This window comes from Anguilla rostrata, chromosome 15 (assembly GCF_018555375.3).
Source record: "Anguilla rostrata isolate EN2019 chromosome 15, ASM1855537v3, whole genome shotgun sequence".
In the NCBI taxonomy this organism is placed as follows: Eukaryota; Metazoa; Chordata; class Actinopteri; order Anguilliformes; family Anguillidae; genus Anguilla; species Anguilla rostrata.
The window spans coordinates 7052673-7070444 of NC_057947.1; the positions used below are offsets into that span (position 1 = coordinate 7052673).

Here is a 17772-nt window from a genome sequence, read left to right on the forward strand (position 1 = left end):
ATGCAGTAGCCAAAGTTTCATTTTTTACAGCTGCTACCTCAGCTAGACCAGTACTGGATACCATGTACACCAAGCTTTTCTGTGTGTGCATATTAATGACCCAATTATCAGTGATCTCTACACCTTAAGAGTCCCAGTTTTGTTACAGTTAGTGACATTAACTAAATTGGACCAGTCTCAAGTGGTTTTCAATGCAGTTTTATTTCACAAATGCCCCAAATAAACCCCAGTGCTCAGCTCCCTTCAAGGAAGCCCAATGCCAAGTGAAAATGATTCTACCATACAATGGATGAATGGTCTCACTGAATTCTGAACGCAGTGCATTCAATTGCAATAGGTAGAATACAATAACAACTGAACTGCAGGGTTTCCATCAGTTCGATCATTAAGTGCTGCAAATAAATACTTTGGCACACCATTCAAGTTACCCACATAGAAAAAGAGTACCCAATATAAGTCTTAGTGATCCATGCAGGTTATTCTGTGATCCACAGTGACATATAGAAGATATAGGCAATGTAACACCATCCACAATTTAACACGGGGTAGAAAGTCTAATTACAGTACTTAATTAGCTTGGAGAAGTAAAGAACCTTTTCTTGCTCGGATCAGTCTTGCACTTGGCCCTGTGAAAAAGTACCATCACACTTAAAATTGCTTGTGGCGGTTAGTACGTTTACATTACAATTACTGATCCAAACTAAATTATGCACTACAGTACAGTACCTGAACTGTTAGGCCAACAGGCTTCACAACTTGCAGTAGGGATATTTCTAAAAAATAACAACCACCACCCCCCCCACCCCCCCCTTCCATTACATGATAATTAGTGTGCTTACGGGTTGTTAAAGGCTGTGCCCAGGGTCTTGAATTTGCCCTTCAGAGAGCCACTGGCGGGGGTCTTTGGGTAGTGGCCGAGCTCAGGAGAGGTCAGCGGTTTGAACAGTCGATCTAAAGGAGGCGATTCTGTTAGAACTGAAAACACCCAAGCAGATGATGATGCCAACGTCAATGAAGGCTAGATACTTAGCATTCCCCATTCGGCCTATCAACCTCTAAACCTTAAGGTCTTGTTAAGATGTTCTGGTGAGATGATAATGATAATAATGATAATAATAATAATAAAGTTGCCCAAATGTTGCCCCAGCCATTGTACTACAGCAGCGGAAGACATCTATTGGGTCGTGAATCATCGAGTGAATCATTCGACTATGCTTTCTGTTATTAACCGCCTGCTAACCTTGTCCTTTCATTTAGCTGTTAGGTATTGTCAGCAGTTCAACCATTATTTGTTAATTAACGTTTATTAAAGAAAATGACATCAGTTTAGGTCATGAAAAGCATTGATTGATATCTTTGGGTCATCCCTGAAAAGGTACAGCACTAAAAACCGTACAGCTGAGGGAGATAGATGATCAGTATGCACCCTGAAGGTTGAGGTAGCTGGAAACTTCTACACAGTGACTCTCGGGGGCTAACGGCTACGCCGATCACTTCTCACCTCGATCCTTGCTGTTGCCATCGTTATTGATGTTGGCGTCGACCACGGAGGAGATGACCTGGTTCCTCTCCACCATGAGGAGGTTCTTCCAGTACTCGCACGGGAAGGACAGCATTCGGGCAACCACCTGGGAAATGAACCATGACCATCAGCACATCAAATCAGCCAAGAATGGCACAAATAAAAAAAATGGAGTAGAATAAATACATAATAAAATTTAAATTTAAATTGAAAAGACACATGGAATTTGAAAAGTTGAATAAAAAGACAACTGTGCATTACATACTTTCCAATAATATTTGCACTGTGATTAAGCATGCAAATTACAGATATGGCTTTCAGACACCAACTTTGGGCTGGATGTTGGTGTCCTTCATGATGGTCATGGGGGAGGGTTCTGGCATGCCGTGTCCGACAACAGTGGGTCCAAACACCCGGGCCAGGTTGTTGAGATCCATCTTACACAGCGGGCTCTGAATCACCCTACAGGGAAGTCAGAGGCCATATTCACAGCTACTCAGATTCATTACAGGGAAATCACATTCCCATTCCTCCTAAAGTTCTCCTGTAGACCAGCCTCATCACGCTGGAACTTTCTAGGCATTCTGTGAAGCTACACCCTACATTTCTGTCTTTGTAAATATGGGGGGGGGGGAAGAACTAATTTCAAATAAGTTTGTTTTCAGTGCTAGGCAAGTGAGCAGGCACTGTATCGAAGAGACAAAGTCAATCAATCAATCAATCAGCCAGTCAGTCAGTCAATTCCATCTTGAGAAACCACTGAGGAAGAATCCTCATTTACAATGGTGTCAGCTGACTGTGATTGAAACACGAAGACAAAATTGAACGACAAACAAGTCAACAGATGTGGCAACCCTCCAGGAAGAGCACAAGAGATACCTGGTGGACGTTGGCACCACTGAGTCACTCTCACACATGTGCATGCACACACGCACGTGCTCTCACACACGCGCACACACACGCACACCTCTGTAGGTGCAGCATGAGGAAAGCCAGTGTGTCCCTGTTGGGCTGTGGCAGGTCTCCAACGGCCTGGTACATGGCTGCAGCGCTGTTATCATCGTCCAGGATCTCTGAGGGACAAACACAACCCCAGCACCTGTATCAGACCCACGGCCCTGCCACAGCAGCCTGGAAACAGGCCTGGAGAGAGAGCTGCAACGAGCACGCACACGATGACAGCGCTAGGAACCTGAGTCAATCAGAGCCTTCTGATTTACACGAGACAACAACAATTTTCTGCCAACCGGCAATCAGCACGTTTAGCAGGCCGGCTACACTCTTTGGAAGAGGCGCTGCAAAGACGCCTTGAATCTCTGACACATTTGTGCGCGACTGCCAATAACGAACAAGGAAATGAAACATCACAGCCCCCCTGCCCCCCACCCCCCACCCCCCAGACACCAGTTTCAATTTATCATTTAAAAGGATGTGCGGGGGCCCGGGGGTCAGCCTGCTGAGAAACAGATTTACTTAGGATAATGCGGGTCATGCTGGCACATCCCGATCGCTCCTCAATTCCACATTTATACTGCTCGAGTGCACAGACGGGCCCGAAATTAATATGCTGAAACATGATACGAAATCCGGCTGGGCGATAAGCCGTAATTGTTCTGCCGTCATCGGGGAAACGGGCAGATATCAGTCAGGAGGAAATGACCTGTTGGCCTAAACGAGGGTTAACCGCACACGTCTTCCTCCTCAAATGAGAAAATGATGTATTCCCAGCTAGCAACACAAGCCATTACTGAAAATTCTCATTCAAACCATCAAAACCATTTCTCTGTTGTGTGTGATATACCCGTATTACGCTTCAGTAGCATTTTACCAATACATCCAGTAAATGCAGCAAAACTTGATGGATGTAAAAGGGAAACGTAAGAAACCGACGGATTCAAACAGGAAACGTAATCGAGGGGAAATGTAATTTTACAGCTGACAGTAGCTTCACAATCAGAAGCGCTCTTGCTAAAATCTCCATACATCCAAAGCAGCTTAACTGAAGGAGTGCACGGTTGCCGGAGTTGCTGCTGATAAAAATTTTTAAAAAAAGAAAAAAAAAAGCGGAGGCCAACCGGAAGCTTCCATGAAGGCTCTGTGCAGCCTGAAGGTGACGAGGGGCTCCCTGAGCTTCCGCAGGAAGTCTTTGAGGAGCCCGCAGACGACGTGGATCTCCTCCACTTTGCCGAGCGCCAGAGGCCCTTTTCCCAGGACGTACTTCTCCCTCAGCTCCTTCACCGCGCGCTCCCCTCCAGGCACCCGGTAAATGCCTTTCTGCATCGCACGGGCACAGAAAACACCAGCGGTAGGCAAGATGGTCTACGGTTGGAACGACCCAAGATGGGCAACAGCAGAGACAACCAAAACAGCGATTAATGCTGGAGACAGGGCTGTGGTGGTATCAGAATTTGCAAAGCTGATTACACCGTGCTTAAAATAAGAAACAGTTAAACCAAGGCAGGGGACACGCATTTTCCTTTGATTCAATTTTTATTCAGACAATTTTAACTCAGTGTTGCACACATTCGTGTGACTGGTCCACAGTGTTGCAAATTACACATATACACTTTCCATTACAAGCAGTGTAAACAGCAATGCTGCATTCAATAATTATAATAATACCTCATTTATACAGTGCTTTTCTCACATTGAAACTGCTTTGCAGTGATGAGGGGCAAACTTGACACAACCACCGCCAATGTGTAGCACCTAACCGGGTGATGCATGGCAGCCATATCAGCTGAGGTGGAGAGTTAAAGAACTATTTTTTAGCTAAATAAATAAGGGGATGATTAGGTGGCAGGTTGAGAAATCCAGGTTTTGAATTCAGCCAGGCCACTGAGGAACCCCCTATTCATTGCAATGAGTGTTGTGGGATCTTTAATCACATGACCACAGTGAGTCAGGACCTCAGTTTAACATCTCATCGGAAAGATGGCGTCACCTACAGCACAGTGTCCCCATCACTGCACTTGTGCATTGGGGTTTATTCGACCTGTGGGAAGAGCACCTCCTACAGGCCCACCAACACCACAGTAACTAAATTTTCCAAGGAGGTCTCCCATCCAAGTGCTAACCAAGCCCATACTTGCAGGCTTCAAGTATTCTATGATGGAGGCTAAAACATTGATTGGCCAATAAAATGCTTTTACGTCCACTGCAAAAGAACTACATTTGGTTCAACTTGGTGAGACACTTGACAGCACCACTCATGTTTCACTGATGAAAGACCAGCCTCCTGGCAGTAATACTTACTTCTTCAAGTCCCCTCTTCTCAATTTCGTTCACACACTGTACAATCAAGGGAGGGATCCGAGGCTGAGTGGCAGGAGCAAAACTCTCCAAAGTGTCCTATATGGGGGGGGGGGGCAGGGGGGAGGAGAACACTTGACAATGTACATATCTGAGAAAGCGTGTGAAAGAGAGAGAGAGAGACAGAAAGGGGTATCGGCGGTACCGTCAGAGCGTTAGGGTTGGGGACGGCAGCGCTGGGACTGCAGGTCTGCGAGCACATGTATTTACACTCTGGATGCGCCACCAGGCGGCAGTCCCGGCACTTCGCCGCAATCTTCCCGAAACGGATCCTCTTCCCGCAGGGCACGCACACTTCGGGCCGGATCACCTGAGGAGGACTTCAAGGTCAAACAAGCTGCCTCCTCCCCCTAAACAGGCTCAAATACCCACAATGTACATGCGGCCAGAATTCTGGTGCGTGCTAATGAATTTTACATGCGGTGACTGCAATGTGGCGAATCCAAGAAAAAACCTTACCGTTTTGGATAAGAAGACGTGGTGCGCTGCTCTGTCTATGGTTGGAGTAAACACCTGATGAAGTTTGGGGTCCGTGGCGGTTACCTCCATCTCGGTGACGATCTCTGGATTCATCTCTTCCGCTGGAGCCCAAACAGAGGTTTGCTCTGAAAAAGGTGCAAATGAGCCATTTATAATACAATTGTATAGAGAACCGCACATTGACCAGTGTGCAAGGCATATACAGTGTAGCTGAAGTAGAGTGTACACACCAGAACTCAAAACAAATATTTTTAATGGGATCGAGCTACATTTCAATTAATAGCAGATCTCAGTCAAGTCAAAGGTTTGATCTGACAGAGATCCACTATAGATCAAAACATTCTTCTGGTGTGCAGGCTCTACTTCAGCTCTAACAAAGGAGTCATTTCCCACAGGACACTGGGCTAGTTTTCAGGGGATGGGGTTTAAGGTTTGGGGGTTGGGGCTCCATTACCTGCAGCGGAAGGAAGGCTCCCGCTCCTCAAAGTCTTGACTGTTTTCTCCGGGGTTTCTTGGGTAATGTCTATGACCATGTGAATCTGACCTCCACTCTCAGGCGTCGTCACCGAGGCTTTCACTATAGTAGATTCGATTTCCTTAAAAAAAAAAAAATGCATTAGTCTCGTTGAAGACATTCTGTTTTGAACTCTTATGCCCATACTGCAAAAACCAAAACAAATAAGTCTTGTCATAACAAGTAAGACTTAAAATTCTGTCTTAATGAGACTAAATTAATTTATGAATTTCACCCTCAAATACAAAATATTAGCTTGTTTTTGAAATTACCATTTGCTTGGCACATGAAACTCTTACCCCATTGGCAAATCTTAAAATGAGTCAAATTGCCCCACCTCTTAGGGAATCTTTTTTTGTCTTATTTAGCAAAAGTATATATTAATTAAAATAAGATTAATTAATGTACAAGACTAAAAGACTACATATTTTTAGGTTTTTACAGCACATTGGGTTGAGCATTTCATCATGTGGCCACAATGTAAAGACTGCTTTAGTGACAGTTTGCCTGCCATTGCTCTCAAGGAGCATGCCCAGCAAGTCTGTGGAGAGCTAAGACTGAGGAAAGGACAGAGAGAGCAAGGTGTCAACCATAGTGTTTCTATCTGAGCAGACAGAGTGAGAGAAGACCACACCCAGCAGAAGGAGTGGGGACTGATGAATGAGATCTCTGATAGGAAGTGACATCATGCCACCGACAAACAGGAACTTCAGGGAGGCCTTTATACACTGGCACCATCTTAAATCCAGGAGCCATTTCCCCTCCCCCCCTCATGTCCACCTAAACTACCCGGACTGCTCATCATTCCTTCAACACTTCCATCTAAGAGGAGCAAATATTTAATTTAAGTCAGAGTGCGCTCACCTTCTCCACCGGTCTCTCCCCCAGCACGTCTCCAGGGCGGCCACTGACTCTCCCCGTTTCGCAGGGCCCACACGCCCATGGAGGAGCGCGGTGGAAAAAGCCATCAGGCACAGTGGACAGTATTCCGAACTCTTCTCATGAGCCGGTGAGCTTAGACCTCTGACTGCGACATATTGAGATATTAGAGTAAGGGCTAGATCATCATTTATACACATAAAATATTTTTTTTTTGTAACACAATTGAGGTTCTTATTTTATGGCTTGCTGAACAATTAATTTGTGAAGAAATTCCACAGTGATTTTTTGCTTTTATTTGGCGGTGAATGTTAACGGCAGCTATTGAGTAAATTCAGCCCAGCGGTCTTACTCACAAGTGCAAAGGTAATTCCTCCAGATAGCCACACGCTTATTTAACCAAACCCAAGCTCTAAATCACATCCCTAACTCACTGCAGTACACAGTACTGTGACCCCAGTGGAGACTGTGGTCTGTGAAAGAGGAATGATGGATGGGTCTCACCCTTTTCTCCCTGGCTCGTGACTTGAGTGGCTTGACCACAGTTGAGTCCAGGTCCTGTTTCAGATCAAACACATGCATTTCTTCTTCTACACAATCTTTTCCTCATTCTGTCAGGAGCACTTATTTTTGTTAACATCTTTTTATTTATATTTTCACTAGTACACATCAAACCAGAAGGAGTTAATGCATTTTTTGTATGTTTGCAGGCTTTTACATGTATTATTATTATTATTATTATTAGGAAGAAGAAGATTTTAAATGGTATCATACCAGGTCATCATCAGTTCTGTCATAACTAATGTCAGTGTGAGACAGGAAGGAAGACTCGTCAATTACAGATAATCTGGGAAGGAAATAACAGGATCCATTCCGATCAGTAAAAAAATGATAAACCGTTAAAAATGTAAAGAGAAGAGGGAGCAGTAGATGCACGGTACCTTCTGCTTTTGTGCTGAGTCGCGTTGCCTCCTCTGTGATTGAAGTTGGCCAGCATGGACCTCTGCTCGTCGTTCAGGCAAGCGCTGGACTTGGTGTCGTGCACCAGAATGTCGCAGATCAGCTGCATCTGCCGCTCCTCGAAGAGGCACACACAAAGGGCCCGTGGGTAAAGTAAAAATTAACCTAATTATCTGAATATGCCGTTTCCACCCGGGATTTACCAGGTACTGGTAGTCTGCCTCGGCTTTGTGCCGTTTCTTGATCTCCACGTCCACCTGGTTGCGGGCGTGTTTGAGCTTGACCTCCAGCGCGGTGCGGGCCACCTCCGATTTCACCAGGGTCTCCTTGTGCTTCTTCAGCTCCTGGTCCGCGAGCAGCCAGCGCCTCCTGGTGGCCTCATGGCGCTTCACCACCTCGATGAACTCTGAAAGGGAGCAGCGGTCAGTTAGCGGCACACAGTGGCTCTGTCAAAACTGGCCTTCGTTTGTATACAGTACCATTGCACAGGAAAGAGGATGCAATTTCAACATGCCTAAGTTAGACTTTCTAAGAGTCCGTACAAGAGTACCTGGTTAGGCGGGGTGTGGGGGGGGGGTCCTGTCTACCAACAAGAACAGGGTTTAAGAAGATTGTGCGTGTGTCTCTTTACATAGTTTGAAACGCATTTGTGAAATTCCGTTTCAGAGGCATATATAGCAGTAAAAGACACTATTCTCCACTATAATATGCTATTTAAGGTCATATGGTTTGTATTCCAGTGGATTCTGTCTCAGTGCTTCTTCCAAAGATTTTTCATATGCCACGGTTTCAAATGGTTCTCAATGACCGCACCACAGAACAACCCACGGACCTGAGCGAAGAGAAAATGACAAATGAAGGTACGCCAACATTTAATGCCAGAGTTGAGCTCCTTTTTTAACAAAAGCAATGCATACATTGCTTCCCATCCCAGAACACAAGCCTCTGGCTGCTTCAGATGGTAGGTCTGGGTCTGGCACACGGTGGAAAATGGCTCCATAAAAAAAATGATTTGAAGGACTGATTTTCTGCAGTTTCAGGGTGAGCGGACATAGTGGAAGAATGTAATGATAAAACAAGCTTAGCATGATGTGCGCTAGCGTGCTAGGTGCATAATGCATTGGGAAATGGAGTTAGTCAGCGGCACAAAAGGCACTTCAATGCACCGGTAACTCTCTTCCAATTACAGCCATCCAAGGAAAGTAGACATGCAGAATTAAAAACATACATCTTAAGAAAAGGAAAGGGCCATTCAAGTTCAAAAGACGATGACTGAAAGGGAAGTAATAAATAAATTGCATTTTAATGTATTTTGTTGCATGCAAATCAAATAGACCAAAAAAATCTTGAAATGAAATGCATAACATATAAAAAAATTTAAGTCAAAAAGCAATATTCAATATTAACCACGGTGTTTAGAACGAGAGGTCATGGATTACTGGTTATCCAGTAATGCAGCTCAATAATGGTCAAATGAACGCATGTTCTAACTAAGAGCCTCTTAACAGTCTAGTTGTGGTTGCATTTGCAGTCTGTATTCACAACTTAACGCTATAATTTCTGCTTTATTAGTAGAAGCTAGAGCAAGTCCTCGTACATTCTGCCTCATACAGGAAGGTCATAAAAGATGCAAGCACTGGATTTACATATACAGGCACATTCAATAGTGACTGCAGAGTTTGCATTTTAGCCGCAGGTAGTTCCACCACTGTAGTTCCAAGGTACCCAAGGCTGTGACTCTGCCTCGCCAAATGGAAGGGCTTTCGTTCAGGGCATCCTAACTCACCAAGTTCCACATTCGTACTCTCAGATATAGCAATCCTCTGGAGACACAAGTTCAGAAGCTGTTGGATGAAGACGGACTCCATTCGTCTGCAAGAAAACGGTAAAAAGGCTATGGTTTCATAAGTCCTCACGCTGTAATCTGGGAGTCATTAAGATCACATCACAGTGACATGAGTATGCAGAGGACGATTGCTAACGTGACAAATCGGTCCATTCACTCATTGGTTCTTCCAGATCAGGGGTCCTCACTCTTATCCAGAAAGGGCCGGTGTGGGTGCAGTCTTTTGTTCCAACCAAGCAGTGACACACCTGATTCCATTAAGGTCCTTAGCAAAGAATACTCTAGTGGTTGATTAGTAGAATCAGGTGTGTAACTGCTCAGTTGGAACAAAAGCCTGCACCCACACCGGCCCTTTCTGGATAAGATTGAGGACCCCTGTTCCAGATTGTAACACATTGAGTCAAATATTAAAAACACAATTCAGTCACTACCTGCCAACACAACCAGAAAATGAATATTTTTGACCCAATCCAGTCAGATTTGTGACATTTTCTACAAAAAAAATACCCATAATCATAATTAATCCTGTAAACTTGCAAGAATGCAAAATTTAAGAATAAACTGCCACCAGAAATTAAGCCTTATAGAGAGGCCCGTGCACATAAATACAGAGAAGCAGATGCTTTTTTGGGGACCACCTGCATTTAAGCAACCAAAGCAAACATTCCAACAGGGAATGTAAAATAATAATAATAATAATAATAATAAAATTTTAAAAATGAAAAGTGTGTGGGGGGGCACACGTGGACTTGGAAATACATCGAATCAATACATATATCTACATTATGAAACAATTAATGGTTTAAAGTATTAAACAACTCTAGTTAGTAAATATAAACAGGTTTGTTTCAATCTGCCAGGTATAAAATTACAGACAGTGACAGTCAGGATCACGTGACACACTGTAACCAATGTTAGCAAATAAAAAGGGCTCAAGAAATATGACGCTCCCGTTTAATAGGAATGTCATGAGCCTACTCATTACTACTGCTGGCAGTACGAAAGCGGTATTTGTTTGAATAAAAGGAATAACCTAATTTCGACAACGCCAGCATGCTAATGACTTTAGACCAGTTCAAAATGTAGCTAATGGATGCATGTGCAGTACATAGGCGGTGCAGGGATCTCGTTTTTCAATGAGTAAGTAATGTTGGGATAAAATGTATCAGCAAATAAAAGACTGTTTAGCATGGAGAGATGAGGCCGATGCCTATGGGCTATCTCCCGGAGTGGACACAGATGCCCAGTTCCTTCTGAACACCTGTCGGCTTGTAAACTGAAACTAAGAGCTTAGACTAGTTATTATTCAGCACAAATAGGCTACTCAAAATTATCACAATATACATTGTCTGAATTTAAGCGTAAGGTTAACACAAGTAATCGGAAAATAAGGGTGCCACACTGGTCTTTGTTGTGCGTTTTACAAACACGCATTGTTATTCAAAATAAATAACTTGGGTCTTCAACAAAGTAAAAAAAAAAAAGACATTTAAAAAAGCAATTGAATGTGTCCTTACGTTTGCTAGATTTTTCTCCCGTTTCTCAAGCAGTCTCTTCGTGCCTGAGTCAAGATCCGCCAATACCTAGGCTACACCAGAAAATGCGGAGGTCTGTAAATCATGGTCCGAAAGTGATTCGAAGGCGACATTGTTGGATCTCCTCATCAAGAGATTTAAGTTGATGTCGATTCACTCGCATGATTTGGGTTCTAATAAAATATCTACGTTTTCAGTATCATTAATCTAACTTTGTAGGCCTGCATGAACGCCCCTGAAATTACATTTTAATTCCAACAGTACACGATTCATTCTCTACTGTCGATTGAGCGAGCGAGGAAAGTAATGTCATGCGAGCTTACATGTCAGATATGATTAGTCATGCCTAGGCTGAAACCCAAAGTTTGAATTCCAACATATTAAAAACATTACTGAAGAAACCTCACCTAAATCTGTAACTATGGCAGTAGCCTCGCGAGCCAGTCTCTTTTTTCACTTCGTTCAACAGATGGCAGAGGATCAGGGAGCACGCTACTTCAGCAAATTCGAACCCAGCTGTTTTCTCCCTTGCTATAATACAGGCGACCTCACTGTGGCGTCACTGGCGTGCTTACGGTTCAGAGAGTTTGTATAGGAACCGGAGAGGGTGGGATGGGCCAGGCGGCGAAGGACCCGGATGTAACTGGAAACAGCCGACTAACAGAAGTCCCAAAAGTAGTCCATACCTATACCTCCGAGCTTCAAAATTCCAGTGGTCAAAATTGATTAAGTGATCATCTCCACTGAGGTAGACTAGGTGAAGTGTGTTTTTTTTTCCTTTATTGAATGGATGGTATTTCATCATCAAACTCAAAGTGAATTGTTTGTAACAGCTAATAGTGGATACAATGTTGTTTTCCACAAGTATTAGTGTTTGGCTATTTAGTAAATGGAAGATGATAGAACATGGCAATAAATAATTAGTATATGTCACCATACATAGGCCATGACATATTGCAGCAGATAATAACTTGCTATAAGTAAATGCTAGCCAACTTGAAGCTGATTGATTAAAATATGAAATCCAACACTGAAGCTAGCTGGCAATATTATTTAGCTAGTTGGCTGAAACATTAGAAAGGTAAGCTAGATGGCCTAGCAGCAGCCACACTGCAATATTTTTGTAAACATTTTCTTCAGATTTTCATACAGACCTATCTTATGTCCCTTTCTGCAGTTGTTCCTACGACACACGAAGGCACTTTCGTCTGCTGGCCAGCTGTCCCTCCTTTCTCTGTCACACAGCTAGGAATGCACTGAAATACAGCATGAAGGGGACATTTCATTGTATTTGTAGAAAATTCCAAATTGACCAGTTCAGCAGAACAATTTGGGCAAATGGGACATTTGCTGCAAAGCAGACAGGCCATTCTCAGCAGTGCAGTTTCTATGTCTTGGAACTCCAATTACTTTATATGGGGAAGACCGTATGAAAGTATTGATTTACTGCAGATTTGCCTGAGAAATTAAACCTATTTTTACAATCTGCTTTTATAATAATAAACATAACAACCGTGAATTGAGATTCAAAATACCACGAGGGAAGTTTTATTTTGCCAACAAAAGTCCAGCATTCCCCACTGACTAATCGGGAGCTCCAATATTCTGTGCACACAGCCACTGACATGCACAGTACACAAAGTACAGGCTTACTTCTGGGTGTTCTACAGCTTAAGTTAGCTAAGGATGTTCTTTTCTGCCTTCTTATATATATATATATATATATATATATGCATTTAGTTATGAAGGAAGCTTACATGTGTGGAAAATGTGTGAAAATAGTCATTTGCTTAAGTCACACCATATTGAGCCACAGGCATGATTGGCCTGTAAATTGAGGTCTTTCCACAATATAATTATACGCTTTCACAGTTTTTATACTGTCATGCTCAGTTAGAGCCAGTTAGAGGAGCACTGCCGCAGCAGGCAGCGCTTCTTCACAGGAACAAACAACTGGAGTTATCATATGAAACAGTAATAGCTCGGTTTTAATGAAAACTCAAATGCTTTTAATCCTCAACGTAGACCAAAATAGTTTCAATGGCATACAGTGGAGTTCAATATTATTTCCAAATGACTGGGATGGGTAGAAGTATTTAATGCACTTATACAATATATTAATCAAGGAAACATTTCTATGAGGTGAATATTCTGTACAAATAAGAAAAACCGTGGCCTGTTAAAAGTTTGTTGAATAAAGATACATTCTTCGGAAATCAGCAGTACAAGAGATGTTTTATTTGGACATAGAATCAAGAATCCAGATGGAACTGGACACAGGATGAGTTTCACCATAGCTGGGCTGTCATCAATAATAGTTCTGTATTGTTATTCTTGTGGCTTTTATGTCTTATTTATTTATTTATTTGCTCATTTATTTATTGTTGTTTCTGTTTTAGTTTTCATACCTAGCAAGGACAATGTTGGAAAATATATTTTTGATGTAGGAAAAATGACAAGCTAAGATTCGCTGTTATCGTCTGTAATTTTCTTCAGCTTTTATGCATGCATCTCCGGGTTGTGCGAGCAATACTGAATGCTTATGCTAATTAATCTGGGGTTTGCTGAAGAAGGCTTTCTGCTGTCAGTCTGGATTCATCTTATTATCTTGAATTTTAGCACTCAGACACATTTTATTCAATTGCAGGAAGTTTCTCGCAGAGACAGGCAGTTTGTGGAAATGGAATGATTATGTATAACATTTTGCAATACGGCTTTTGCTGAGAATCACCACCAGGCCTTTCCTTTGTTGAAACCCCAGTAGGATGACCATATAAGGATTGTTAAATCAGAACTAATAACGACTCTTTCTCGCTGTATAATCAGCCTCATGCCCACATTGCATTGGTTCTTAAGTGCAGGTTGGCTGTTTGTGATGTCACTTTTCTCTCCAGTTGAGGGCACTGTAGGTATTCCCACACTGGATGCGTACTTGCTTCTTGTGTAGAACAGGCCTGCTGGTGATTAGGATACTGTTTTGCCATGTTTGCTTGGCTCACCACTGCTCTGAAGAAAATAAGCTTTGCTCTGCTATCAGAGGATTTAATTTGTGTTTCGGCCGAATTGACTCTATTAAACAACGTTCATTTAAAAAAAAAAATTTCCTTGTAGGGTTTTGTGCGTAAGACACCTGTAATCAAGCCCCCCTCCCTCGCCTCCCAGGACGATGCTGTGGAAAGTATTGCGAATAATCTCTGGACTACTGTACATAGGATAACAGACAGGCCGAACCAAACTTGTTTTTACAAATCCAGTGTTGGAACTCCAGTATGAATCCTGTCCTTGAGATTTCTTAGAGCAGACATTCATTCACAAGATTAATGTAGACTCTACTTTGCTTCTCAAATTACAAGGAAACACTCCGATTTAATACAGAATTATATGCTATTCATCTGCAAGTCGATTTTTGTCCTTGGATATTTAGCTCCGTGGCAGTACTGGTAAGATAAGCAATTAAATATTTTAGCCTGGCATTCCTATTACGTGTCTTCTCAGAGAATACGTTAAGCAGGCCGCAGTTCAAACAAAGTCATTCTGAGATTATCTAAATAAAGGAATTTGCCCTTTGAAGTAAATCATATGCCCAGGTCTGTCTCTTTATTCGTGTTAAGTTGAAAAAGTGGGTTTTTTTTTCTCCCTGTTTGGAGTGGCCAGTGAGTCTCAGAGGCCCGGCTGATTGCTGCTTCAGTCCTGAGTTGATTCAGAGTGCAGGCGGGGGCCGTTCTCGGAGGTGAGTGCTGCCCCCCCACTGCTTCCTCTCGCTCTCCGGTCCTCCCCGCTGAGCCGTACAGTCAGCGTTTCGGGAGTAGTGGGCCCCGGCAGACTGCGGGGACACGATTGACTGGTCGCTCTGGGACCGGAATACAGTAACCCAGTCTACCCCGTCTCTGCAAATTTACGGCTAATTATGCGACACTCTGGGTGGCTGATCGCAGTCATCTGCGGCAACAGTTAGCATTTGACAACAGACGGCGCAAGGTCCACCATTACACGGAAACCCGGTGTATTAGCAGGACAAGCCATCCGTAAACCATCTTGTAGATTTTCATCTGTTTCTCAACCTTTTCAGTGCAGTGCGGGCCTAGATACCATCTTGTGAAACCACTCAGTTAAAAAGTCTGCATTCTTTAAGATGGACCCTATACAACTGAAATAACAGTAGATTTACATTATTAACATAATTTTGGGTTGTCACCATGTTACATTCAAAAAATAGAATCACACCATAAATTAGAGTATTGGATTAAAGTTATGAACCGTTTATAAACTGAGAATGCAAACAGCATTCAGTGGGAATTCACATCATTGGAATAGAAAAACATTTGTGGTCTCAGATAAAAATTCTACTTTGCATTCGTTGCAGGATTTACAGGCAAGAATAGTTTAAAAGACGATGATCCAAATTCCATTTGCCATTCCTGGCTCACTATTCTAATTCAGAGAGGCGTGTTAGAATACTTTTTATACACACTGCAGAAATGTCACAGGACAGTTATGGGATTACTCAGCTATGTGCTACATTCAATTTGAACTGAATGTAATATAATTTGTATGCTGAATTCACTATGCAGTACAGTGCAGCAAATAAGTTCTGCTGTGGTTCTATGTAGGGATATATGAAGGTTTGGAAGAGGCGGCATTGACTCCTAAGTGCTTTCTTTATTCAGTTATTTGATCCAAATACAAACTAATAATGTTTTGCAATGAGTAAAACATGGAATTTTGCTGGCTGAAAACGCTTGCTTTCTAAAACAGTGAGTCTATTGAGAGTGAAGCAGAGCAGAAATATTTATAGCTGGCTATTTATAGCTAGCTGTTAATTTTTTGTATAAACCAATTTCTGGTTTGAGTCTATAATTTTCACTCACTCAGAATGAATTATCTAAGTACCTGTGTGTTTGGTTGTTTATCTTTTTGATTAGAGTTAAATTACACTGCAATGTGAGAATATTTCTGTATACAGATTCATCCTTGTTTACAGAACGTGATATGATATTACAAACAAACACTATGCAGGGTGTATAACAGTCAGTGCTATACTTGAAATCTATATTTGTTAGGCAAGCCACATAGCTTTCTACCTTTCCCCTTTCATGTGTTAATTACTGAAGAAATGTATATCAAGTACTTCTGTCAAGGTACAAACAGTAACCGATAACTTTTTAACTGCTATTCTGCATTACTGTCTCCGTATGAGTTATACCAGTAACAGTTTTTTTGGTGCTATAGACTGCCATTATCTCTCTTTCATTTTATGATTCTCATATATTCATCTACAAGTTGTAGAATAGGCCTTTTGTGTACTTCTATGAAGTTTTTATGTGATACCCCAATGGCTGAAAGTGTGTGGTTATGTGGTTCCTGGTGCTTTATAAAGGCTCTATAATTCCCTTTGCACTCTCCCTTTTTAAACTTAAGAGGAAGAGAAGTGTTGCGGTTGGAATCCAAACCCTCTAGAAACCAGACTAGCACTCATAGTCCCATTACAAAAACTTTAATGCATCTCTGCTGTTAAATTAATCTCAAGCTTAGTATTAGTCCTTAAAGTACTGTTTGTTCCTATTTATTCATGCTTTTCCTCTTAGAAATATCAACGTCAAGGCAATCGGTGAACTCTGCTGAGCCACTAAGCTTTGTTACCAATTTCACAAAAAATTCCATTTTGCTTAGGGGGAACAAGACACACAATGGCTTAACTACTGCACAGCCAGGAAAGCTGATGACACAACGCAAATGTTTGCACACGGGGTATCATGTAGTGTGTTACTGCTTTAAGTCTCTGAAATGATTTTGGAGACATGCGGAGCTGTTCACTAATCACACACGTTGCTCTACAAGGTCATCAGTAGGCAGAACAATTTTCAACATGTACATGTGGTGCCAGTAAGAGGGCTGCGGTGCTGTCCACCAGGGGGCAGCACCGGCCCCACACACAGGTTAGGCCACAGCTGCAATGCATTGTAATCACTGCAGCTGTGGCCCGTTGCCTATTCACCGGGTCTAATACAGGCCTGGTGCTCAGGCCTAAAGGGGGACAGCTTTGAAGAGAGTGGTGTGACAGACAAGTGCAGTGCATGGGTACAAGTTTTTGAGTTGTATTACTTTTCCTGAAAAGTTCTTGGTTGCCAGATTGGCCTTTTCCTTTGTTTGGTACAGAATTCTGTTAGGCTGTCATTTTTGCCCAATTAAAAGTGGAAAAGCCAAGAACTTTTGTTGTTTTTCCTGTCTGTTCAACACGCGATCAGTGGCCACCCCCAGCCCTGCATCACCACGGAAACATCTGAAATAAATAGCAACTTAACTCACCCCAGTATATGTGGAGGGACCTGTGAAAGTAATTTATTAAAATAGGTGATACAAAGCTTACATATAAATGTGCAGTATTATTACTCAACACCTCCTGTTCAAGATCATGTTAATAAGAGTTGATACATGTTTGAATGTGTGAAGAGAAATCCAACAAGGCCTAGTTATCATGTGACAGAAAGCTATCAACTGTTTCAGTTAACCTCTGTACAGCTCTAAATAAACCATCAAATTATCACAACAGCTCAGTTACTTCCTTAATTTCCACCTAAATTCAGTATAGTAAACAGATACTAAAGTATACCTTTTGCAATTACAGAGAATCTATTTTTTTGTTGGTGGTGGTGGTGGTGGTGAGGTATATATTATTGACAGGTCATTTGTCATATCCTTTTCGAAGTCACTTGCTGGTGCAGTT

General features: G+C 42.3%; 1 protein-coding gene across 1 annotated transcript; it reads right to left on the reverse strand.

The window, feature by feature from the left end:
• Nucleotides 1-182: 182 nt before the first annotated feature.
• On the reverse strand, nucleotides 183-11616 carry si:ch1073-416j23.1 (rac GTPase-activating protein 1). The gene is given in 18 exon segments (XM_064311334.1): nucleotides 183-626; nucleotides 840-951; nucleotides 1502-1628; nucleotides 1852-1984; nucleotides 2490-2595; nucleotides 3598-3796; nucleotides 4778-4873; nucleotides 4980-5144; nucleotides 5294-5439; nucleotides 5769-5910; nucleotides 6693-6780; nucleotides 7212-7237; nucleotides 7239-7265; nucleotides 7482-7554; nucleotides 7649-7785; nucleotides 7871-8073; nucleotides 9454-9539; nucleotides 11456-11616. Coding segments are annotated over 17 exon segments (1917 nt in total). The 5' UTR covers nucleotides 9536-9539; nucleotides 11456-11616; the 3' UTR covers nucleotides 183-571.
• Between the last annotated feature and the right edge of the window lie 6156 nt (nucleotides 11617-17772).